The 26,672-nt window shown below is 44.6% G+C and overlaps 1 protein-coding gene across 1 annotated transcript; it reads right to left on the bottom strand.

The window, feature by feature from the left end:
• Positions 1–7,044: 7,044 nt before the first annotated feature.
• Positions 7,045–7,866, bottom strand: Olig3 (oligodendrocyte transcription factor 3). Its single transcript, XM_075959285.1, has one exon. The coding sequence runs from the start codon at positions 7,864–7,866 to the stop codon at positions 7,045–7,047; it is 822 nt and encodes a 273-aa protein (XP_075815400.1).
• Positions 7,867–26,672: the final 18,806 nt, after the last annotated feature.

Consider the following 26,672-nt stretch of genomic DNA (forward strand, 5'->3'; position numbering starts at 1 on the left):
GAGGTGTTTGTTTTGACAATTGAATTCTCCGACTGTTTGTAATGCCAAGTTAATGGCATCGCGGCTGACTTTCACTTCTGCGCAAATAAAGCTTTGTAAAATTTTATTTTGGATGTGCGTTTAATTGCACCACGCTGCTGCTATCTAACAGATGTGGAAAGACAAGGAAACTAACAACCTAAATCTGCCTCTCCTTTTCTCTATGTTTGCTAGCACATTGGAAATCTCTCCCCATTCAAAACTTTAATAGTCACGGGGCGGGGGGAGGGGGGAATCACCAAGCTGAAACATGTATTAAATGTTGAAACAACCTGGTAATTAACACGGAAAAAGATTGGATACATGTATTATCATCAAAGTGTCAAATGAAAGAGAAGACAGCTCAGCCCAGAAAAGTCAAATAAGAGGTTTCAAAACTCTTGGGGCCAAACCCCCAAGCTTTTTAAAGATAGCCAGAAGCACCAAAGAGGCCCCCTCCCATCTTCTCCGAGGATCCAGCCAGGACCTAACAATTGAGAGAGAGCCGAATCTTTGCGTTCTGGGTAGGATTATTTATCTGGGATTTTGTTTTGTCTGGGTTTTCAAAGAGGCAGCCCCAGCTGTACATTTGGGGATAGACCCAGGCTTCAATGGATGGAGGGTTAGCTTCGCTCCTTTGGAGGCTCCTTTCCCCCACCCCCAGCCCTGGCAGGAATGGAGTAATTAACAGAACATTAAGTCTCTGCTTTATTGAAGAGGGCATGCCATACAGGTCACTGCTTTGAAACTTTTGTTCTGGAAGGGAAATTACGGGATTGTTTTCCGTGTACAACACAGCTTGGCCAATCCTCCAGTCCAGAGACAGGACTCTGCAGCTCACAGAGCCTCGGAGACAGGAGTAAATAAAGCCTCCAACTCTGTTTTTAAAAGATTTCCTTACTCCTCTATTTATGTAATTGTTTACTTAAAAATCAGTTAAAGGAAAGAGGGTTTGCTCATTTGGTTGTAACTAACAGAGACATGAATTCGAGATGATCCAAACTGAGGTTTATCTATGGGTTAATAAATCTCTTAACTACTGTGAGGAAACTAAGTTCTGCCACCATCACTTCTGTTTATTTCCATATTAATCAGTTTATTTCCATATTCATCAAGGCATCCGTTTCTGTGCTCTCCGCCTAGTAGGGGATAGGCAGTTTCTTGCATCTGAAAAAGCAGCTGGTTTTGTGCTGCCTGGGGTGGGTTTTATCCATCTGCCCTAAGTGACCAGTGCCTCCAAAGGCTTCCAACGACTCGAGGACGGGGCTTGTTTTTATGCAACTAATGCCTTATTCCCATCTTTCTCTCTGCCTTTTTTCCCCCTCTGCCGCTCCTCACAGCGCCTGAAAAAACGGAAGCAGAGGAAAATTAAGGGGAACCACAAAAAAAAAAAAAACGAGTCTCGGGATTTTGCGGACTCCCTTTGCGGGTTCAAAAATGGTGTGTTTCCTCTCCTTTACTGCTGGAGAAACATGTCAAGGGGTTGAACACTTGGGGGTGGGAGTCGCTACAAAATGTGCGAGCTCGGATCGCTATTTCTCTGGAATCTAGGATTTGGCAGAAGCGCGGTTTTAACACTCTGCCCTATGCACACAAAGGCAGGGTCAGATTTACAGGTTTTTTTCTGATGGAGGGAGAAGACAGGAAGACAGGTGCTTTCAGGCTCTGGTTGCTGACGTCTCAGACTAGCACGGAGACCAGGCTTCTCACTAAAGTCAGGACAGGACAGAAGCCTAAAAGTTTAGGGAGAAGCTCCCCAAAGCTGCCTCGCAGATCCTTCTCCAAGGCGATCCTTAGCTTCTGTCTCCCTGGGACGCGAGTAACCTGACCACTCTATCTCCACGCCAAGGACACCACAGCAAAAGCAAAGTTCTGGTTTCGCTGCTTAGATCTCCTCACCCTCCCCTGTGCCCTCACCAAGGTCATGACCCTGGCAGATCCAGGTGCCCTAACGGTCCATTTTCGGGGAACATTAAATCTTGAACCAAAATCTGATTACCAGAACAAGGTCCCAGGTTGGACGCAGTTGATTTGCATGAAGAGACTCCACGGCGGGAGCGGTGGCCGGGATTCACTACTAAGATAGAGGGCTGGTTCTGTGAGATTTCCCAGTAAAGAAAGCGAACTGGCCAGGGATCACCTGAGCAGGTCCTAACTGGACCTTCTCAGCAAGGTTTACAAACCTTTGAATGTCAGCAGGGGCCTGGGTGTCTGAGAAAAGAGCTTCCATCCCCTTCTTTCGGTGGAGTGTAGATTTGCCCCCTGTGGGTGTGTTGCTCCGTAAACGCTTCAGGGATGCGTTTTTCTCTGAAGGGGAGCTGTAGTCCTCACCGGAGGTACCCACTTCTGCAGAGCACCTTAGCTTTGGAGCACCATCTGCTTGTGGGACCAGGGGTGGGTGTGGGAGCCTGGACTAGCGGTATCCAGACTGACTCTTCCCACGGGTTCCAGCCCCAACAGCAAACCCAGGGGGGCATATGAGTCTCTGCTCTTGTAACAGAAGAAGCTCCCAGAGTCTAGGGCCGCACATCCGCGGTTGGGTAGTCAGCCAGCACTATTCTGCCTGCGCCACCAGAACCCACCCTCTCAGGCATCCCGTGCACTACCAAGGCCGCAGTGTCCTGGAGAAGGTCCCACTGGGGAAAAAAACCGCACCCTCAAAGACAAAGCAGCTCCACCTCAGGCCCCACGCACTCCTAGAGGCTCACAGGAGAGGTGAAGTCCCCACCAAGCGGCCCTCCTTGAGCAGAGGTCTTCCGAGGATACTCCCAAGAGCCTTCTGTGGGTGCACTGCTCTATCCCTTTTTACCCCTCTCCTCCTCTCCTTCTTTCTCTCTTTCTGCTCTTTCCCTCTCCCCAGCTCAGCATCTCCCAGCTGCTCTCCTTCCTCCTAAACCTACTGAGTGGAGGCCCAGCAGGATCCCAAGTCTGTGACCACTGGGGTGCCTGGACCAAATGCTTTCTCTTCACATTTTCCTTTCCTGGGAGAGGTAGCCATCCAGTGGACTTAAGACTGGAGCTCAGGCAGGACAAGAGGAACAGGAGAGGCAAGGGCTGGCTTTTGGTACCCTGAGAGACCACCCCCCCCCCACCAGACGGGAGCCTAAACTTCTATGGGGAGTTCTTCCGGTAAAGGAGAGTAGCCTGTTCAACTTCCCAGGTCAGTTCAGGGTACCTACTAGCAACAGAGTGAGGAGACAAGAGTAGCTGGAAGACCTCAGAGCTTCCAGCTCAGCCTGAAAGCCAGACTTTAGGGGAAGTTGAGGCCATGTCCCAGGGGCAGGTGGGAAGAGGAGTTCACTCGAAGTCTCCGCATAGGACACGGGGGGGGGGGCGAGAGGGGGGGGGGGGAACTATCCTGGGGTCTGAGTTATAACGTTCCTAGAATCGTGTGGAGAAGACTTTGCATTGTGTTCTGAGGGGACCAGAGAGACAACAGCACTCAGCTGGACCCAGGGGAGGGGGAGTTTGAGGAGACATGGGGATTCCATTCCTTGGAGCTCAGCTGAGAAACCTTGGCCTTCACAGCACAGGCCAGAAGTGAGTTCTTGGCCAGTGAATTGAGGGGGAAAGGAGAGGGCTCTGGCGGAGGCCCGGAGCCTAAAGTCAGCCTCACTTTCTCTTTCCTGGTGGGAGGGGCAGTGACGATGCTTTCTCCCGAAGTTCACAGTCAGCGGGAGGCTCTAAGAGTTGCTAAGGTGGATTTTATTCCTTTTTTTGTTTTTGTTTTTGTGCAAGGCAACTTTGAATCAGGAGTGGAAGTATCTTAGTTGTGTTTCTAGACTGAATTTTTTTTGAAAAGTACTTTCAACTTGTGAAATTCTGAAGAAGTTGTGAAGTCCTGACTGAAAGAGCCCTCGGAGCAAGAAGGAGCAGGAGACATTCACCATCACCTCATTGTAGTGGTGTGAGTCACTTCAGAATTTATCAGGAAACAATTGCAAACAAAGGTCAGCCTGGACACTCACACCCAGGGAATGAGCCAGACACCATGCACACCCAACTCTATCCAATCGGTTCCTTGGCGTCCCCCTTTTCAATAAATGCAGATACCTGACTTACAAATGGCTTTTCTCTCTGTCCCTGCCCTGTTTTAAGCAAGCCCTGTCCCCTGGAGTGCTGAAGAAAGCTTTTAGGACCAGGAAAACTACGTGGAAAGTTTGTAAGATCTCCTCTATGATGGTCGGGAGGGTTATCTAGTTTCTATTTCAGTGAGCATCTAGAGGTAGGTAGAGATTCCTGAACTTCATATTCCTTTTTGCCTCAGGTGTCCCAAGAGACCTTACAGTCCATTAACTGGATCACTGAAGGCAACTAGGGAAGGTCAGAGCAAAAGCCAGCACACACAGACACAGATACACAGACGTGTGTGTGTGTGTGTGTGTGTGTGTGTGTGTGTGTGTGTGCTTTATTCTCCCTACTGCATGCTTAAGTGAGACAAGAAGCCCAGTCAGAGCCAGATGGGAGACCAGTGTGCGGTTTCCCCAGGACCCAACTTGTGGAAACAGGACTCTAAAGAGGCTAGAGGCTCAGTAGTGAGTCACTCTCCTGATTGATGAAACCGTCTTTCCCCTCCCCTTTCTGAATAATAAACTCCTGGAAAGTCTAGAGGGCTGCCTTGTGTTGGTTTCAAATAAATCCTCAACAGGCTTTTTCCTCACTCAGAGAATGAATCACACTTGGGAAACAGACGATTATTCTGCCATTTGTCTGACTATAAGCAAAGGAGAAAGCTGCCTCCCTGGTGGACTCTGCTCTTATACTCCCCTCTAACTAAGGCCTGTGTAGTAGGTGGAGGCAGCCACAGAGGAGAGCAGGTGGGCGGCAGAGGGTAGGGCCGACTCACGGAGATGCAGGGTTTTAGGCCAGCTTTGCAGAGCTAGCCTGGGCAGGGAAAGGGCTTTCTAAATTCACTCTGCTACCTGGATGCTGCAAAGAGACCCAGGGCCTTGCTGCCTGGGAGGTGGTATTACTTCTAATACAAAGGGCAGTTCTGGGTTTGCTTGGCTGGCCAAAGCAGAGGCCCTGGGCCCCACCCTGCAGTCACAGTCATCAGGGCTTGGTTTCTTGTCTTCCTTCAACAAAACAACAGAACCCCGGTTCCCCGCTGGACTACTCTTCTTTATTCACAACGAATTTTGAGTATGTCTCAAAAGCAAAATGGAATAGATAAAAATGACCCTTGTTAGTCCATGTTGAACTGAAGGTGCCCTGTGCAGTTGGCTAATCCCTGACAGCCATCTTCTAAGAAGGAGAAAATAAGGAAGAATTTTTACTAAGGATCACTGGGATGCAAGGCCTGGGCATTCATTTGCCTTCTTCCTGAGTTCTCTCACAAACCAGCGGGAGTTCTTTCCTTTCTTTTCCTGGCAGGCAGGCTGGGTGACTTCTATTTGTTAACTTTTAGAACAAACTGTATTGTCACATGGAGAATAGGAAGACCACCAAGGTCATTTTGAAGCAAGAAGAACTTAACTTACTGGTTTGTGCTTGTCTGTTTGCAACAACAGTCTCCGAGGGCACAGTGCTACATCTCAAGTCCTGACACCTTGAGCTTCCAGATTCTATTTTTGATCTTAATTCTTGAGTCTATGAGGATCTAATTGCTGCCGAGACACCCAAATAGGAGCTCAAATAGGGAAGGAGTACTTACATATACAATGCTTCACTTGAAGGACATTTAGTTACAATAAGTAGCACCAAATGTATCCATCCTTTTTACTTGTAAAAGACCAGAGAAAAACCTGCCATCGAAATCCCTGGCCCACACCCAGACACACTTTACTGGACCCACATGCTTCTTAGCCGGCGACTGCTATTGATTAAAATTTAGACAAAGGCAAAAACTGCGTTTAAAGGTTCTTTTTTATTTGAAATCTCATCCAGAAACACTGGTTATTAATAAATATATCATAGTTATCAAGAATATATAAAAAATAAAGACAGGTATTGTCTTTGAAGCCCTAACAAAATATTTCAAGCAGATGTTCAGGAAAATAAAAACGGCAGCCCTCCCCAAAACACAGAAAGTTTTCAAAGCTGAGAGATAACAGACGGAGCCAACCCCGCATGCAGAATAATTTGGCAAGGGGGTGGGGTGAGCTACTAGAGAGGGGGCAGTTTTCTAGCCTCTGGTCCCTTGGAACAGCCCTAAGGTTGTAATGAAATTTGCGGAGCCGGGACAGAGTTGGACTCGGGGAAAGAAGCGCATATGCATCGAGAGGGAATCTTTGCACTCTGGCCCCCTTTTCATTTCATACAACCACAGACAGATATATGGAGTACTTTGGAGAATCCACTAATAAATCCTTGTTACAAGGAAAATGGCGCTATGGCCTGCACAACATGTTTAGACAAGATTCATTTAGAAGCGTGCATGCATTTTTTTCTTGACCTATACTGCGTGGAAAAGAAAGCCCACATAGGAGGTTCATGCCCTGAACGGAAGCTGAGATTCAAAACTGGATCAAAACTGGATTTAAAATTGGAATTCTGAATCTCTCTCTCTCTCTCTCTCTCTCTCTCTCTCTCTCTCTCTCTCTCTCTCTCTCTCTCTCTCTCTCCTCTAGAAAAAAAACTTTAAGGACAGAGACAATCGTAACTGCATCTATCTCGATGAAATATTTACATTTGCTTTGCCCAAAAGGGATGAAGAAAGACAACTCCAAGTTCCTTCCCAAGTTTTTAACTCCACCAATCCCATTTTTAAACAACAAACGCAGTTTTGACAGGAGCATATGGCAGTGAGAAATACTGGCGCTGCATGAGGAAAAGAAGCATGCATGCAAAACACGACGTCGGGTTCCAGGCCCCATTCGCTAACACCTAGAAATCCCAGTTTGGTTTTGATACGCCCCGCTGGGGTGGGTCAAGTAGGATCTGGATCTCTGGGGCTCCTGGTGAGGCCCCGGCGCCCGGCACCCACCCTCCCGCAGGCCGAGCAGTCTCCCCCTTCCCTTCTGGTCCTGCACCGCGACCCCTGCCTCAGCTCCCCCTTTCTCCTTCAGGCCGGGACAGGCCCGCAGCTCACTTGAGTAAGTCCTTGGACTCGGCGGACAGCCGGGCCATGTTGGCGGTGGAGAGGGCGGACAGGTGCGGCGGCGGCGGCATCTGGCAGATGGTACAGGGGCAGGGCAGCCCCGCCCAGTGCTGGAAGCCACTGCCCAGCTGCAGCGCTGGCGGTGTGGAGGGCGCCTTGAGCAGCGAGTGGGGAGGTCGGATGGTGCCAATGGCTGGCAGGGAGGCGGCGGACAGCGGGGACGTGGCGTTGCTGGACGAGAGCGCGCCGCCCAGGATGGGGTGCACCGGGTGCACGGCGTTTGCTGCGTGCGCTGGGTGGCCGGCCGAGTGCCCCACAGTCCCGCAGTGAAAGGCCGAGTGATGACCCCCGTAGATCTCGCCAACCAACCTCTTCATCTCCTCCAGGGAGCTGGTGAGCATGAGGATGTAGTTTCTGGCTAGTAGCAGAGTGGCGATCTTAGAGAGCTTGCGCACCGAGGGCCCGTGCGCATAGGGCATGACCTCGCGCAGACCATCCATGGCGAGATTTAGGTCGTGCATCCTCTTGCGCTCGCGTCCGTTGATCTTCAGCCGCAACTGCTGAAGATCCTGCTCTGACAGTTGCTTCTTGATTTTGTACTTGCTGCTTTCTCCTGCGGCCTTGGCGCCCGCTCGCGAGAGGCTTTCCCCAGGCATCTTCTGCACCATATCGCCCTGTGTGGATGAGACCGAGTTGAGACGGCTCTCCTGGTGGTGGTGATGGTGGCGATGGTGATGGTCTCTTAGGTACATCTCATCCATGTCTGGAGATGACGCTCTGCTGGAGACAGAGCTCGAATCAGAATTCATTTTATTACAGGAGATGCGGCCTTATGGTTGAGGAAGCTTTAGGCGGGAAATTAAAGGTAACCTTGAATTAAAAAAAAATTGGAAGATCCAGCAACCCACTTCTCAGTTATAAGATGAAAGAAGAACAGTCGGGGCACTGCCTTGCTCCGCCTCTCCCCCTCCCCGCTCTTCTCGCTATCTCCCTCTCCGGTTTGGCTGTTTCCTGCACAGCTCGTCGGTGTGTGCCTGAAGTAACCTCTTGCAGTAGAAGAGTGGCTTTTATAGAGCTGCAGCGGAGAAAAGAGACAAAAGGAGCCCTCCTATCTATCCTGGGCTGGTTAAGATGACGTGCCATCATTCAGGGCGGTGCGCTTTGCTGTCCCATTTAGCAAGAATTCCTATTCATATTCATTGTGGGGCCGCCCTGGGACACCTCTGCTTGGAACCGCAAGGAGCCCCAAGGCACAAAACCCTTTGAGTGACACACTCACCGCAGCCACTCAGGACTTCTTGTTTTTGTTTTTGTTTTTTTAACTTTCTTCCATCCCACTCCCTTTGCTCCATTTTTTTCTAACCAAATTTTACATTTAAAATGAAGGACAGGAATAGAAGTTAGCCGGATGATTGGCCCAGGTTGGTTTTGTTTTGTTTTTAATTTGAAGAGAGGATTTGAGTTGTTCCCTAATTTAGGGAAATAAGAACAAAAACAGGTCTCAATAAAAATTGTGAGGGTCAGAGGAGCCAAAACAGCCCGGAGGTTTCAAATTGTTAGTTTTTGCTTCATTTGTGCGTTCCCCCTAAACACCAACAGTCAGTTGTTTTTGTTTATTTGACCTTTCTGGTGTGATTTCAAAGACAGGTGCCTATTTGACTACAGGTTTTGCCTGTGATACTACTGGGAGAAAGAAGCCCCTCACTTTCTGTGTTTCCTTTTACTTTAAAAAGAAAATAATTGGAATAAGTTCTGCTTTGTACATTTCTTTAACTTCTTAGCTATAGAACGAAGGGAAGAGGAACAGCGGCATGAAAATCTATCGAGGAAGAAAACCTAGAAAGGAAAGGGAGTGAAGAAAACAGGGAGAGAGTTAGGTATTGGAACACTTCTCAAAATCTCAATACAGACCTTAAGGGCCAAGATTCCTGGATCCTGCTGCTTGCACACAGTTGGGGCAGCCGGCCATCTTTGCCTCAAATTCCTCTGTGTGTGTGTTGGGTGGGATGAGGGGGTCTTTGGCTGCAAGGCGAATGCGGAGAACATCCAGAGCTCTCAGCGCTAGGTCACCTGGAGCTGCCCCGTAATAGCCTACCTCACTGGGGGTGAGCGGAGCGGTATTTGAGGGTCAAATAAAAAGTGATCTTGAACGTGTGTGTGTGTGTGTGTGTGTGTGTGTGTGTGTGTGTGTGTGTGTTTGAGAGAGAGAGAGAGAGAGAGAGAGAGAGAGAGAGAGGAACTGAGGGAGAGAGAGAGAGACTGTATGTGTATTGTGTGTCTGTTTCTGTGTGTCTGTGTAACCACAGGACCTGGAGATCTTCTTGTATGAGCACTTGGTACAAAGTGGTGGCTTCTGAGGATAAAGAAGAGGCCGGTAATTTGCTGCGTTCGATGTGAGTGAGAGCATAAATGGGTGCAGACCCCCCCATTCTTCTTTGCTGTTTTTGTCCGTTAAGAATTACTCTGTAGTGAGAAAGGCAGGAATACAGAAATCTCTAGAAAGAAAGGAGTCTTGGGCAGTGGTGGCTTCTAGAAGCAGCTGGGCACTCCTTGCTCCCAGCTTAGAAATGCCATGAATAAAAGCTAGGTTAAGGCAGTGTGTGTAGAAAGTGAGACTCACTTAAACACTGGAACCTCGGCTGACGGGCTGACGTGGCTTGCCTTGGAGACACTGGGAAAACCAGAAAAGAGGCTTCATTTACTACCAATGCAAATCAGGAAGTCATCAGGGGGTACCGCCAGTTAGCTGGTGCTGGGAGGTTGTGCTTACTGACACACACCGTCTTTGGTGAGGTGAGAATCACTGCAGCTCCCTGTCAGCGGGATGCAGACTGGACTGACCGTGGAGGGAATGTTTTTTCACATTGGCCTGATTTTCCCTTGTAAAAGAAATAAAATGGTCAACAGTTCCTCATCAAGGACAGGGCTCTAATTCCCCGGAAGAATGGACCCAAGAGTCTTCCGTTGCTTACATTTCCATGGAAGAAAAGTTCCTTAAAACAAAGAACCTAAGAGTTTTCATGTTGGATAGAAAAATAAATGTCCCAAGCATTTCTAATGGCTCAGAGAAAGGAAACTCTAAGTCTTCCGACTGGTCCACTCTACCTGCGGTTTAAGAGTGAAGTGATTGCCCCACAACGTGGTTCCAGGTAGCAGACCCTAGCCCAGGAAGTAGCACAGGACAGTTGGAAGACTTGCTTCTCAGCTGCAGATCAAGGGGCAGAGAGGGGTCAGAGAGTATTCCTGGAAGAAAAGCGATTTCCAAGCCCGAGTACACCCTGTCTGTTTCTGCTATCCCAGGAACTTCTATCCTAACTTTGAGTATTCATGTCCTGTGTCCTGTTGTCTTGCCTCAACTGAAAACACTACGCTGCTTTTTCCGTTTCGGAGAAGCAAAATCTAGCTAGATTACAAGAGTGTTGGATGAAAGAATAAAAAATAGGCAGATGTCTAACGCGCATTAACTTTTTAAAGGTTCTAATTGTATCAGTAGACAATGAAAACTAAAGTTCCTTAGTGTCCCTATGTTAGTCAAGAAGGTCGAGGAATAAAACAGGGGAGAAATCAATAACTTTCCATATCTGATTCCGGGAATCCGAACCAAAAACAGGGACCATGCAGGAGTGGACACTTGGGGGTGGGAGTTGCAAAGGGCCGCTGTGGACATTGCCGACACACACACACACACACCACAGACACACACACACACACACACCACACACACACACACACACACACACACACACACACACACACACACACACGCTCTGGGGCCCAGGATATTTAGCTCCAGTAACCTCAAGGTGCCTGTACTGAACCTGGCAGTGAGGATGGGAATCTCAGGTGTTTTGCTTGGAGCTTAATGCCAGATGCAATGCCTTGGCTTTTCCTAAGTGAAGGTACAGTGGAACACTGGACTAAGTGAAACACTTACAGTGAGCTCAGGCTTTTAGGCACTCCCAGGTTGGCTACTCTCCCCTTTTCCTTCTTTCTGAGGGGTTACCAGATAGAAGAGAATGCCTGACTAAAGATGCCACCACTTCGCTCACCATAAAATGGACCGATACTCGCTTGGGTCCAAAAAGCGGAGGCTCTGCTTGCGAATGGTCTCAGACCTGGATTGCTTTTAGATCTTGAGAGTTCACGGGCATTCGCCGCTCAAGCTCTGCGCGGAGCAGATGTCCTTAATACGGGAGCCAGTTCCGACACTCTGAACCAACAACATACACATTTCAGTGTTGCCATCCATACATCGTCCACTCGGTCTGTGCCTAAAGGAAAAGGGAAACACTGTTGGGCTAAAGCTACTGCACCCTCACTCAGAGAAAACTGGGGATCTGCGCAATGACCTTGGCCCTGGTCCGGGCGGATTCAGAGGGCTAGAGTAAACAAGAAGAGCGAGTTAGCTGGATAGAAGCAGTGGTAATCCAGTGGGGACGGGCTCTCTAGGGCTTACCCTGGTCGCCCTAGCGGCAGTTAAGGGCTGAAGTTCCTGGAACCGGTGTGTGCCTCTTGCAACAGGTGCCTCCCAAGGCTTAGGGATCCTGGCGATACTCTAGCCCGTGATGCCTTTGGGTAGGACTGTGACTTGCTGAGCCTTCCTACTTCTGAAAGCAGTGGACTGGCCCGGGGACTGTCTGTTAAGAGTTTCCCAGAGGTTCCTGGGTAGTTAGTGTGCACAGCATCAGCTCGGCAGCTTCGGGCTGTGTGGCTCCGAGTCCCTAGGGACCGAGAGCTCCAGGGGTTGTTCGGCTCTGCCCAATGCCTCCCCCTGGTTCCCAGGATTGCCAAGGACTGTTCCTTACCAGATACCCAGCGCGTGTCTCCTGGTGCCTGATGCCCGCCGCTCGTTAGCTCTAGCAACTGAGTTCGTCTCCAGCATCTGTCGTCTTAGCCCGAGGCGGCTGAGATTTTGCCTGAGTAAGCGAACCCTCACCCCTGCCCTCACCCCCTGCCAGAGTCCTGTTGCAAACGAGGCCACAGCTGACAAGGGGCAGGTCGATCAGACACTCTAGTCCAGGAGCTATTTCTCACCAAACGGCAAACTTAACCACCAGAAATTTCGGGTGAGATCGAAAGGCAAGAGACCTTTCCAAAACAAAACGAATGAAACGGGAGACCTAAATATTTCTAATGTGCCCTTCTCCAGAAACCGGGAACAATCTAAAAATTAACAAAAAGCACGAAAGGACTTCTCAGGGAGTGTTTTCTTCAGCAGAGAGAAGTAGTAACCTCACTATAGTGCCTGGGGGTGAAATGGGGGTGTTACCGGGACTACAAGATCAATTAATTATAAAGTTTAACACATTAAAACCATCAACATAAACCACACTTCAGAAGGCGTGATCTCTTCTAGCCGCCACAGTATCCAAGGAGATGGAATACCAAAACCAGAGCCCCGGCATCTCTGTGCAGAGATACTTGCATCAAATCCCAGCAATCCCAGCCAAGTTTCTAGGTCCGCGTGGATGCTTCTGGACACACTGACTGGAACTGATCGACTTCCTGAATTTTTGCACATTTTACACGAAGTTCTGAAAGCTTGCTGATTTCGGATCATGGTTCATCTGGATTAAAATCCGATTTTTACTTTGGGGTAATAGCAGCCGCTGAAAGAGCTAACTTTTGTGATGCAATAGTAACTAATTGCCCTTTGAGATGTTGAGTGTGGAATCGGAAGGTAAACTCTCCAAATAGGGCAAAACGATAGGACGCTCATGATGTCAGCGTATTGATGTGTTGTTAATACACAGCTACGACTTGAAGTTTGATTTTAATGATGCAGAAGCAGCAGGCCTGGCTAGAACTTTTAGAGTGAACCAAGTTGTTTAAAGACATCTGAAGTCAAAGGAGCTAGAAACTTGCGAGTTTTGTTTATAGGGTTTTGTTCAACTAGTGAGCACACGGGCTTTTTTCTTTTTCCTTTCCTTTTTTTCTTTCTGGTTGACATCTGGTCACCGGTCACTACCTCAACCGAGTTCTGCCCTCGTGTAAAGCACAAACATGGAAAATATTGTTTCTTCATGATCGGAAAGTTTAGGTTGATTTAAACACTACTGATGATCAATCATGTAAATTGATGAGCTCTATTAAAATTTGCATATCTACACACATTCTTGGCATGCGCCCTGACACTTTGGATTTGCAGCTCTATTAATACTAATATTTTAAGAATCAGTAGCAGATGAGATTCTAATAGTATCTTATTGTTGTTAATGCACTTCTTTTGCGAATCGATGGTTAAAGTTGCTATGTAAATTCTGATACCTTGACAAAAATAGCACAGAAGACTGACTTCTGCTTTTTGGGTTTGAAGATTAATTAATTATTCTCTTGGTATATTTGATTAGATAGTTGAATTGAACATATGCTTTGAAATTCTTTGCTGAGTGTTTAAGAAATTTAGTTTTGTATTAGAGGTTGTATCTTATGCAGTATGTGTATTTTTCATTTGTGTTTGCTGATATTTATACCTATGCACAAAAGCTATAAATCACAAATAAAAATCACGACATCTGGGTGTCCTGGCACACACCTGTAAACTCAGCACTTCAGAGGCAGAGGCAGGAGGATTGCCACAAGTTTGATGCCAGCCTGGTCTGCATCATAAATTACAGGCTATTCGAAGCTATATAAAAAGACTCCGTCTCAAAAAAAAAATCCAAACAGAAAAATGAAATATCTCAAACAACTGGAGGAACAAGAAAGAAAAATCATGGAATATAAAAAGAGAATAAAATGTGTTTAGATTTATCACAATATATTGCATTAGCCTTATGACAGCCACTCATATTTTTAAAAATCTATGATTCCCACACATATTTACATAAGATAAAATACATTTCAAATTTTGCTTGAATGTTTGAAGCCCCTGACTTTGGAATTATTTCTCAGATGCTTGCTTATAAAGACAAGAGGAGGCTCTGACACACATTGGTAACCACAGTGGTTTGGTGTGTTTTTGCGTTGGTTTAACTCTTACAAAATAGAGATTTGTGAATATTTTAAGAAAATTATAATTTATGATTTTTTCATTGAATCTTGAAAAGTTAAGATGACAATTTTCAAAATTCAAAATTTCAAGGTTCGTGCTCAGACCTGACACATCCTATTTTATCATTTTTTCATAAATAAAAATATAATTTATGTCCCTTTCTCATGAGCTCATTGAGTATTTTCTATCTATAGATGGTTTTGCTTGCATAATGCCAGCATTCAGAATCAAATATACATAAATTAAAATTATTAATTGCAATATTAGCTGGACTTTCATTTTTAAATTTATGCTGTATTAGAATATATAACAGAATTGAAGTTCTTAGCTATGTAATTCAGGCTTCATGCTGTTTTTAATTTTTATTTTGTGAAATTGGGTGATGATTCCAGAGAGAAAGTAGAATGGCTACAAATCATCCCAAATCTCTAGATATTCAGGTCCTACTTAACATGTGAAATTATTTAGTAACCTTTTATACTTCGGGATATGTTAATTTTATAACATAAAAAGGATAATGGAAATTATTATCATTTCATACTATGATGTCACATTAATGATTGATGAAGGAGAACTGGTGAGTTTCCAGGTCCTCAGTTTTTTTTCCAGTAGCTTTTGTTATTTTGTAACCGTTGATGATAAGAAACAGCAGAATATTTGACCATTTATAGCTGCAGAAGTATTTTAATTAGGCGCTTTAAAATAATCCCCTCCTTTATGGCAAATGCAATAAATTCTAGGAGGCTTTTAGATAATAACACGTTATAAGGAAGAAGAAAAAGAGGAATAATTAGAAAATACTGTGTAGATAGTCTTAGTTCATAATACATAAATTCAGTCCTCCTCCTAGCACCTTTATGGCAATGTCTATGTGAAAGCATTCCCCAAATACACATTAACTTCACATAGAGTTTGTAATGTTGGCTTTTATTTTAATATAAAATCAATTTGTGTCTGTTTTCCAAAGGCACAGTGAGCTTGCCAATATTGTTTAAATGTCGACTCTGGCATTCTCATTCACTGTGCATGCAACCTGCAATGCGCTGAGCCGGCCAAACTGCCTGAGCTAAATTTGGGAGGAGAATAGGGATGTTGAAGAATCCCTCAGGGAGAGCACTTTAGAGTGTGGCTCAGGAATGACATGCAATAGAAAAGAAAATAGAAACTTTTAAAATTTATTCTTTGAAGCTAGGCCTAGTGGCACACCTGTGATCCAGTGTGTGCGAAGTAGAGGCAGGAAGATCATGAATTCAAGACTTCCCCTTGTCATATAGCAAGTTCAAGGCCACCCTTGACTACATACGTAAGAGTACATGAGATCCTGTCTTCAAGAACAAAAGCAATTAAGGTAATTCTCTGTATTTGTGGCCCTAACCAAAGAGAAAACAAAACAAGACAAATAACAGAAAATACGCATACTTTCAAACAGATCTATCAGTAACTATATGCCAATTGATATTCATAGCCTTCTTTCTTATCTCTAGTTTTCATTGTCTGTCTCCTAACAGAAACCTAGTGAGCAAGTTTCGTGGGCTTATGTTGAGTCCCTCAGGGCTTGCATGAGTGATTTTGATTGATACAGTGTAATGTGCTAGATTACTGAAATAACACTGTCTTCAGGACAGAAGCCTTTCTATTTTGTAAAATCTGGGTGACAGGCTGAAGTGCTAGCTTAGTGGCTAAAAGCACTGATTGTTCTCTGAAAGGTTCCACTCCCAGTGTCCACGGAAGCTCACCAACATCTGTAATTCCAGCTCCAAAGGATCCCGTACCTTCTTTCTGACCTCTGCAGGCATCATGACACAGCAATACTTGATCGCAGACAAAACACTCATACATGTAAACAAACAAACAAAAACAACAACTTCAAAATTCAAAAAAAATTCTGTATGCCTAGTATTTGGGGCTCCAATACAAGTTGGCTTAAGAATCTGATGGTCACAATACCCACCCTAATAGATACACAATCACACATAGACAATACAATAGAACACACACATACACACACGGAAGGACAAAAGGGAGATTGTCTAGTGGGTAAAAGTATTTGTTGTTCGCTTGTGGGTGAGTGTGGCCGTGTGGCTGTCCCTCCAGCACAGCACTGTGGGGCAGGCAGAGGCTCCTTGAAGGATCTCACTGAAGCTTGCTGGCGATTAGCCCAGTTGTAAGTTCAGTGAGAGGCTCCAGTTCAAGTGAGAGTAGTGGAGGTTGAGGGTGATAGAGCAGGACATCCAGTGTTTTCTTCTGGCCGCTACATATGCTCATGTAGCTATCTCTACCCGTGTATCCATGTGCATGCACAAGGCACACATACAACATACACCCATGCTCATCCTTACACAAGAACATGATTACTCTCAGCTGACCATTCTAATACTTTGAATATAGGACCCTCATGTTCTTGGCTTTTGAATGGCAGACGTGAAAGTAATGGAGCCTAGTCACTGGGTATGGGATGGGCATGAAGGTAAGGCAGGTAGCCTAATCACTTAGTGGAGGTGGGCATGAACATAAGGTAGGTAGCCTAGTCACTTAGTGAGGTGGACATGAAGATGGTGGAGGCAGCCTAGTCACTGGATGGGAGCAGATTAAGCTCTTAAGCAGATATTAAAACTCTAGCCTCTGCCTGACTTGTGCAAAAATGCTTAGCTACTATTAGTATGTGCTATGTCGCCTTAGGGCCAAAGCAAGAAGGCCAAGGGATGATGAACTGAAACCTCTGAAACCATGGACTGAAGCAAGCCCCTCCTCCTCAGGTTGTCTCAGATGTTTTGTTATGGTAATGGGAAATTAACATCAACGTAATACACACAGGATGTAGATCTATAAAACGAACTTCCAGATGCTCTTTGTGACAAAATAAGATATGTGCACTTCAAAATACTGCTGAAATCTCACTTCTGAGTATAGTTAGAGAAAGCAAAAGTATGTCTTTATACATTCATGGCCTGGCTCATTTTTCACATTGGTTAAAAGAAGAAACTTGAGTCTCATGGCAGGAAATAGACGAGCTAGAGACAATGTAGACACAGCAACCTTTACAAGGAAGGCAATTAATATGTATGTTGCCATACACATGGAGCTTGAAGACATTGTCCAATATAAGAAATATCAATCATGAGAGAAGAAAAATTGTTCTCATGATATACCTGGAGGTATAGATTCCCAGCGATAGAATGGGGAATGCTGGCTGTCAGGAGTTCAGTGGAGAGAGAAGTGAGGGTCTGTCTACTGGGGATGAGGCTTCAATTCTGCAAGTCACGAATGCTCTGGACCTGGGCTGCCTGGAACTGCACACTTATGGCAGCACAGTCTATGTTATCTGCATTTTGTAACAATTAAAAATAACAGAAACACACTGGACGGTGTTGGCACACACCTTTAATTCCAGCACTAGGGAGGCAGAGGCAGGTGAATCTCTGTCAGTCCAAGATCAGCCTGGTTTACAGAATGAGTTCCAGGACTGGCTCCAGAGCTGTTGAAAATCTTATCTCAAACAAAACAAAACAGAAACCAGAAAAACAAACAAACAAACAAAACAAAACAAAAAACTAAAAAACAGAAACAATGAAGGGTTTCTCACAAGTAAAACCCTAAGGCTCATAAAAAAATACATGAAACACTGTTGATGAAGATCTTCATTGTGGCAAATTCTAAGCAATGGCTTCCCCCCCCCCCTTAGCCATTTGAGTGTGTGTAGTGAGTAGAGAACTTCAACAAAGCAGCAGAGGCAAGAACAGGTCAATCTGAAGACCCCTAGATGTATAGGATGCTGCACCTGACTCCTTGAAAATAAGTATATTGTTAGCACATATAAAATAGTGTTTGGAAAGCAAGGTTGCAAGTGGGGCAGTGGTGGTACATACCTTTAATCCCAGCACTCAGGAGGCCAAGGCAGGCGGATCTCTGTGAGTTCGAGTCCAGTCTGGTCTACAAGAGCTAGTTCTAGAACAGGGTCCAAAGATACAGAGAAATCTTACCTTGAAAAGCAAAAAATAAATAAATAAATAAAATAAAATAAAAGAAAGAAAGAAAGAAAATGAAAGAAAGAGAGAGAAAGAAAGGTTGCTTAGGAGGAAAGACCAAGCTAGAAGTTGACTGGACTGTGACACTGTAGCACGCTCCTTTGCAATGCACTGAGTCTTTATAACTGGAGGCACTGTATTTGTTGAATACATACTTAATGTGCTAGGCTCTTCACATGTCATGTTTCTAATCCTGGAAATGGCCTGCCCAGGTGTGTACCAGAATGTGTTTCTGTTCTCTATTTCAGAGATTAGCACACTGAGCTTGGCAAGCTCAGAGTGCATCCTATGATGAACTGTAAGTGACTGAGCAATTTCAATGAATGACGTCTGGCTCCAAAGCCTGTATTCTCTCTCCCATTTGATTCTGAATATTTGTCATCAATATCTAAATACAGAAAGTGGTGCCCTGGATTTGTACCTCCATTTGGGTGTAAAGAATCTGGTACCACACTAGAAATGTTCAGAGACCTGCTAATTCAGCAGACTTTAGTCTCACAACAAAACCCCAAATTACTGTAAGACATAAAAGTGACTCCTCATCTCAAGAACCCCCCCCCCCAAAATCTGGAATTGAACAAGAAAACACAATCAACAGATGTCAGCAGCAAGATGACACAGATGTTAGATTATCTGACAAGGATGTTAAAGCTTTCATTTAAAAAAAAAAAAAGCTTATGAACACACTTGAAACCCAAAGTGGGAGGAAAATGATAAGAATCTCTACAAAGAATCAATTGGAAATAGTGTATATAACATGAAGATAAAGATGAGGGATGTGGCTCAGTGGCAGTGTGTTTGTCTAGTAGGCGTGTGTGAAAGGCACTACATTCTACACCCTGCACACTCTAAATTGTAAGGAGACTTTCAAGGAGACTTACCGCTGAACATGCTTTTGATAGTTGAGACCAATGATAAAATATTTCACTAAAGGGGTCTGTGTGCTGTGAGTTTTGTCTCCTGTTGTGTCGTTTTCTACCACTGCGACAGCAGTAACAAGGCCCTCAGTGGATGTGCATCCTCGGGCTGGTCCAGAACTGTCACCACTGCCCTATGCTCCCTTTTGAGAGGACCCTCTGTAACTAACCCACTGTGGGGTGGATCTGCAGCTAACTGGACCCTTATTGCAGCTTACCAGACTGTTAACACTCACAGAGATGACTTGCCAACTGAAAAGGTTTTGGTTCCAAGGACCTGCTTCACAAGATTCATGGCTTCATTCTTACCCCGTGGCAGGGCGAGAGGATGGTGGTGATGTCCACATGATTAGACATCTTGTTCGTCCCATTTTTGGAGGAGAGACTTGTAAGTAAATAGAAATTTACCTGTCTAGACATTCATCCAAACTACCAGTGGGCACTTACTCTCTCTGCATGAGAGTTAAATGTCTAATTAGAAACAGTTATTTATATTAATGTCGCATGACAAATATTGATAAATGCCCACTAAGTTGGCTGTGCAAGATTGAGGCTTGCTTAGATTCATACTTTTAACATTGGACTGACACTCCCCATATGAGTTACAGATATTCATAAGACGTTTTAATACTGTTATTCCCAGAATTTCCATTCCTTTAGTCTATCCTACTAAAAACTCTATTGGCTGCCAATGGGGAAAAAGAAACTCTTTGAACAATTAATGACCCAGACACGCAGCAGATCTGTTTGCATGAGGATTCCCCCAATCTCATGAAGATGGAACTATCCTATGGATGGAATAGAAAGCTGTTTTCTACCCAAAACCATTATGGAGAGGAAGGTAGAATAATTAAGCTTGAAAATACTTTTTAAAATATCTGTTGTCTTAATCATGTGTGTGGCAGTCTGCATGAGGGCAGTACCCAGGGAAATCAGAAGAGGAAGCTGGAGCTGCCTGGCCTGGGTGCTGGGAACTGAACTCTGGTCCTTCAAAATAGCAATAAGTGCTTTAACCCAGCGAGTCAGCTCTCCAGTCCCAGAGAATACCTTTGAAGGGGTATTGAATGCAGTCTGTAAGCTGCACCAGCCTGAGAAGAACAGAGGCTACTCCCTTACTACTCTAGTTCAATAGTTTAAAAACTTTTATTTATCTATCCATTTATTCATTTAATTAATTGATTATTTTTTAGATAAGATCTCATTCTGTCACTGAGCCAGTCATGAACTTGTAGCAAGCATTCTGCTTCAGTTTTCTGAATGCTGAATTTACAGGCACAAACCCGCAAGTTTTTCATCAATTTAATTTTATGTATAAGGAAAACAAGTAATTTCTTTAAGGCTAACATCTAGTTAACAATGCAGTGGGGGCTGGGCCCAAGGATCAGAAGCATCTAGTTTATATCTTTTGTTTTTATCACTTATAAAAAAAATCATTTTAAAGCAGAGATTGATCCATAAGAAAAAGGGTTTGACTGCTAGCGATACTGTTTGTCAGAAAACGACACCTTGGGATTTTTTAAAAGCTCCAGCGCTTGGGAAAGATTAAACTGTCCTATGATGAAACGAAATAAATAGCATGCTGTAATCTTGAGCAGACGGGCATGGGGAAGTAGAGGTCGATGGAACAACAACAAAAAACTAAGCGCATGGGCCTTGTTTTAGACACCCTCGCTCCTCATAAGGGAGATGGGGCTTTCACAGGACTGGGAGTTGAGGGAGAAGAGAATGGATTGTTCCAGAACTTGAAGACAGAATTGACAGGGAATGGGGGACTGCTGCTTCTGCAGCCAGTGTAAGATGCTGTTTTACTATTTCAACAGCTGTTTTCAGGCTGCTGCGGGTCCTTCCGCTCCGTGTTCCTGCCCTGATCATTGCCCATCAGTCTGCAAATTTCTCCTCTTACTTCTAAGTAAGTGCTGTCAAGTCCATGTCATTGCTGGGCTGCACCAGTAAAAATCGAGTTATATCTATTTTGCAGGGGAGGTGGAGGCCTACAGATAAAATAACGAATCACAAGCAGAAATGGAACTTGCTAGAAACCTGTGCCGTGTTGTGTTTTCTCTGGCACAGCAGCAGATACCCAAAAAGGCAGAAGTTGGTGATTTCAGGGCCTGGGAGCCCGCTTCTTTAGTCCCGCAGATTAGAAGCCACGGTATGTTGCACTGGATTAAGTCAGAGGAGGAATCTGTTTATCCCCTCTGCTTTAAACACCAGTAAAAAGAGCTGTTCCTCTCTTGAAGGTGCTAAAATGCAAAGCGAGAGCCCATTCCTTTTCTCTCTCTTGGTGGCATTTGAACGTGTAAAGCTTTGAATACCAATTGCTTGAACTGGACATATGTGAACCTCTTCTAATCCTACTGATCCTGTCCCCGAGGGCTTCTTTGTGTGTGGAGGCAGCACACATAGATCTGAGTGAAAGTGCCTATAATCCTGGAAATGTGGAAAAATGTCCCAGTGTGAGAGCTGCGAGAGGGAGCGCTCCCTAGCAGAGGGAGCCGCTGAAGAAACAATTGTGTCGGCTCAAGGCAAAAGAAGGGGACTAGAGCTCAAGAGAAGACGCGGAGGGGCCCTCTCACCGGTTTCTGAACTCCTGGGAGGAGAGCAAACCCACCCAGCTGGAGTTCTCCCTTGCAAAATAGCCTTGTGCACTTGAACAAACTCAGCGCCCAGACGGTCTCCAAAGGCTGGGAAATTCACCCAGCGGCTGCTTTCAGCAGCTTGAGCCCAGCAGGCCAGGCCCCTCGACATGAGGCCTGCATTATGTTCCTGAATTTCCTTGAAACCAGGCTGCCGGCTGTTAAGATTGCTGAGCCGGTGGCGCCCACGCAAACGGGAGGGATGGTGAAAATTTCGATTGAAAAACCAAAAATAAAAAATAGAATCATAGAATTACCCTACAGACTCTACCTTGCCAAGATTTTTTTTTAAAGGAAGCCAAGGGCAACCTGTGAGTTTCTGAGTTTCTGAATGACTCTGGCTGAGGCCACTGTTGAGTCTTGTTGATCCCGATGGCAATTGTCAGGAGAGAGAGAGGCACAGCAGCGTTTGAACATTCTAAAGGAAATGTGGCTGAATTCTCATCCTCACGAAGAATGCATGAATCCATCCATTGACAAATAATAACTTTTGCAAACAAACTGTTTGTGGGTTTGTGGAATATCCGATTACCAATTTTGAGCCGTTTTCCCTGCACACTGTTGCTGACGAACTGCATTTTTCAAAAAAACAAAAACAAACCTAAGATTTCCAAATCTACAAACTTGTGAGAAAAGTGGTATACATGTAGCAATTTCATAATTAGATTAAGTAAAAGTTATCTGAAGGGATCGTTTTTTTTTCTTATCCAAATGAGCCTGAAATATTTTTAAAAGACCTCCCAGAATACAACTCCATTCAGGTAGTCACTACAATTGAAAGTGCTAAATATATACCCGGTAGGGAAATGGGCGTATGCTAGTTAATAATGAAATGAGAAGTTTTGTGGATATTGGTATCATATGTATAACTGAACAAGGACATGCAAGTAAGCTAAGATAAATATGTATACAAGGGAACATCCCCAGCAATGCGTTTTTCAGCCAACAGTGAGAAGTTGAGACAGATTTGAATGAGAAAAGTGCTTTGATGATAAAAATATTCCTTCCAAACAGGCCGAGTATAAAGATCTTTATTAACTCAGCTAATATAACTTAATATGTATCAAGAACTATTTTATAGGACTAACAAATATTAATTCACTAAAGTATCATAGCAGCCATATGGGACAAATGTTATAAAACCTTATACTTCTTCTTATCTGGGGGCAGGCCAGATTAACTTGTCCCATCCACATGGCCCTTGTGTGTCCCTCCCAGATGCCTCTGCTCCCAGCACACCTGTTTAAAACACATTGCTATCTAGACCACTGTTTCTTAAGTTTACAACAGAAACAGATGCATGAACATAAATTGTGCTTTCGAGGGCCTTTGTGTCAAGGTAAAGAAAAGCAAAGTAAAGGTAAGAATGGATTGCATCATCTCATAACAGATTCCACTCAAACAGTCATCCCAATGAGCTAAATGTCCACATTGCTTTCTAGAACTAAGAAAACACTTCCTGAAATGGATGAAATTCAAATCCTGCCTGATTCTTCTGTAAGCCCTAGAATCATAAGATATGCTCCTAGGATGTGTGTTTATAAGATATCCTTGGACTGGGAAAGTAGCTTAATTGGTACAGGATTTGCCTACACACACTCAGTCCTGGACTCAAACCTCAGAACCACATAATTCCAGATCTTGGGAGGTGAAGGCTGGAAGATCTCAAGTTCAAAGATACCCTTGATATAAAGTCAGTTTAAGGGTAGCACTGTCTAACGATACCCTATCTACACAAACAAACAAATAAACAAATACATTTAGATAACAGTTCTCTACAAAGTGGAGTTCAAAATTGACGCAATTACATAGAATAGATTTGTGACCTTGGAAGAAGAATTGTTTCCTGATCTATGCCTTAATTTTCCCATCTCCAAAAAAAAAATAATTTTGAAGACCTAGTTCATTTCCAAATTAGAAAGCTTTCTTATTTCTGTAGCTTTCACAACCCCTGTATCCAGGTAAACAAGAGCTATCAGGTTTAGTAGACACCAGACTAATATGACCGACTTTAGGATCTGATTGCCTGCCTCAGACTTTTGTTCCTTCTTCACCTTGCTTCAGGCCACCTTTTCTTCAAGCCCTTTCTTGGTAATCAACCTTGATCCTGGTACTCCTGGACTGCTATCTCAGGCTCTGCAGGAGGTTTCCCCAAGACTAGAACTGGCCTGTGCAAACACTGAAAAGGAGAGGGACCGACCACTCCAGGGTCTAATAATGAGCTGGAAAATGCATCCCATCCCTGCATGAAGACTGAGGACACAGCACCCGAAAACATGATGACCACAGGAGTCCAAGGCAGTCTGCTTCAAGATATTCCTCCTTTAAAGAACGCTTGCCATTACACCCCTGTAACCACAGCAGCCAGGAGGCGGAAGCAAGAGAATCAGTTCGAAGCCACCCTTAGCTGCATAGTGAGTTTGAGCTCAGTCTGATCTGTGACACACACATGCATGCATGTGTGCATGTGTGGACACACACACACACACATACACACACACACACAACATTCTGATAGTTCTTATTTCTGACTATTTTTTTAAATCTGAAGATATTAAGTATAGCTCTAAAAGGTTGCCCTTTGTAAGTGGAATTTATATCTATAAAAAATTGCTCCTCACTAAAAATGTCTGAAGCAGGAAGTGTTCATCACCCAAGACTTCTCTCAACATAGCCGGGCAACTTTAGTTCCACTTCCATTTTCTCCCCTCACTTCTGTAGCTTGCCTCCCCAATACCCAAAGCCCCATGTTCCTTTCTGTAGTGCAGGCAGATAAACCTCATTTACACGGTCACTTGGAGTCTCAGATTTTTGTGTTTTTCCCCCATTAATCTGTTTTGCCAACTTAGTCATAGACCAGCCAAAGTACCTAGTAGGGTAAAGAGAACAAAGTTGTTTCCCACCCGTCCCTTACGCTGGCACTCCTCCATTCTCCTTTATAGGTTTGTTTTCATTCCCTATGACTGTTTCCAAGTTCTGCTGTCCCCAAAGGCAGTATCTATCTAGAGTCTGTTTCCGTACACAGCTTCTACACCAGGTACATTTTCTGGGGCAATCCTAACTGAGACATTTCTTCTCTCCTCATATTAAGTAGCTGACTTCCTTCAGGAGTGTCACTATCACCATATAAGGCTCAACGCTTGCTATTGTCATGATAATGGAATACTCAAGGTATAACTGGTCCAGGAGGAAGCGGTGAGATTGCAGGAGACCTCAAGGCTGTGTGGTGGAGACCAGGCACGTGAACCCCTGGAGCAGTGCTCACGTGCGAGAGTCATTTAATTAATGTTAGAAGGGTGTTTCTAACATCAGTGACTGGAAGGAACTTTATGTGTGTGCATTTATTTATTTGCTTGCTTGTTTATTGTTTTAAAATTCTTACCACAGTTTCCTCTCTCTCCTCTCCTTCCAGTCCTCCATTTCTCTTCAGAGAAGCTCCGACCAACCCATAGATATCAATGAGTCATGGTATATCAAGTGGTGGCGAAACTACGAACCTCTTCTGTTAAGGCTGGACAAGGCAACCCAGTAGGAGGAAAAGGTCGCTAAAGCAGGCAACAGAGTCAGAGGCAGGCCCTGTCCCCACTGTTAAGAGTCCTGCAAAAAGACCAGGCTGCACAACTGTAGCATATATACAGGGTGCCTGGGTCATTCTCCTGCAGGCTCCCTGGTTGTCAATTCAGTCTCTGGGAGCTCCTATGAGCCCAGGTTAGTTGGTTCTGTGGGTTTTCTGTGGTGCCCTTGACCCCTCTGACTCCTACAGGCTTTCCTCCCCCTCTTCTGCAGCATGAATGGAAGGAACTTTAGGGAAGTCATTTAAAAGTATTTTTAATAGACGCTTGAAAGAGAGCAAAGAAGTTGTTTTAGCAGGAAGCATGCTTTTTGGTCAGGAAGAACTGAGCTCCTCTTGGCAAGGCCCTCAGGAAGGGAGTAACTCTCAAGACCCCATACATGATACCGTTGGCTACACACCTCACTTTGTTGAGGTAAATGGGACCTTCTAACATCTCTTCACAGCAGCGTGTAGAAGTACTCAAGATAAAAACAGAAAATGAGAAAAAAATGTGACAATGAGAAAAATTTTGATCCATGAAATAAAATTATAAAAATGATGTTAATTTCTCAATAAGTTAAATTCGCACTAGGAACAAATAGCAAAAGTGGTAAGGGGTTTCAAGTGCAGTTCGAGAATGGTAGGATTTTGGACACAAGGCTTTTGCAGAGGAAGAAAGCAGGGTTGGAGCTCTTTGATTCTGTGCGACAGTTTTCAGGGGATTTCTGGACCTCAGAAGGGATGCTTGGAGAGCAAAGGGCAGAGACAGAGAGAGCGATCCATCTCCATGCTCCAACACTTCTCAGGCTCTCATGGACATCGGGACTAGATGCGGTCCTACCTGCCTGTGATGACATCTGTGGCATCCTTTTCCTGACAGAAGTTTATTCTGCCTTCATGTTAAAATTAATGCGACAATGGTACTTTAGGATGTTTCCAATGTAAAACGATGCTAAATTAGATGCGCTGTAGCCTTGGAAATGTAATAAGAAGGAGAGCAATACTGATGTTTCCTTTTTTTTATTACCACCTTAATTGTTGATTCTGATGTGTTAAAACTGAAGCAGCCATCCTCCTATAATGCCTAATGAAACCCAAGATCAAACAAAATCTTGCTAATTAGTAAGTTAACAAGGGCAAGTTCACTGGCAGAGTTATGTTCGTAATTACACGTTTTAAAGCATCTTGAAGCAAAATAAGATCCCAATTTGTGGCTCTAATCTAACAAACTTGGCCTCTGTTCCTTGGGAAAGTGTGGCGAAAGTACGTTTCGTAAGCTGTATTCTGTTAATAATGTACGATGTTGGCGACTCAACGCTTCAGCAAACTGAGAAAGTTCCTGCAGATTTATTAAAGCCCAGCTCAGTGCTACCCATACAAAGTATGTTTTTACAGAAGAAAACTATGACACTTGGGGAAGGAACTAGGCTAAAGGATGTTAAAGGGCAAAGGGTATCAACTCTTCACCCACGTTCTTTACATATAGACTG

This window comes from Microtus pennsylvanicus, chromosome 1 (genome assembly GCF_037038515.1).
Source record: "Microtus pennsylvanicus isolate mMicPen1 chromosome 1, mMicPen1.hap1, whole genome shotgun sequence".
Lineage (NCBI taxonomy): Eukaryota > Metazoa > Chordata > Mammalia > Rodentia > Cricetidae > Microtus > Microtus pennsylvanicus.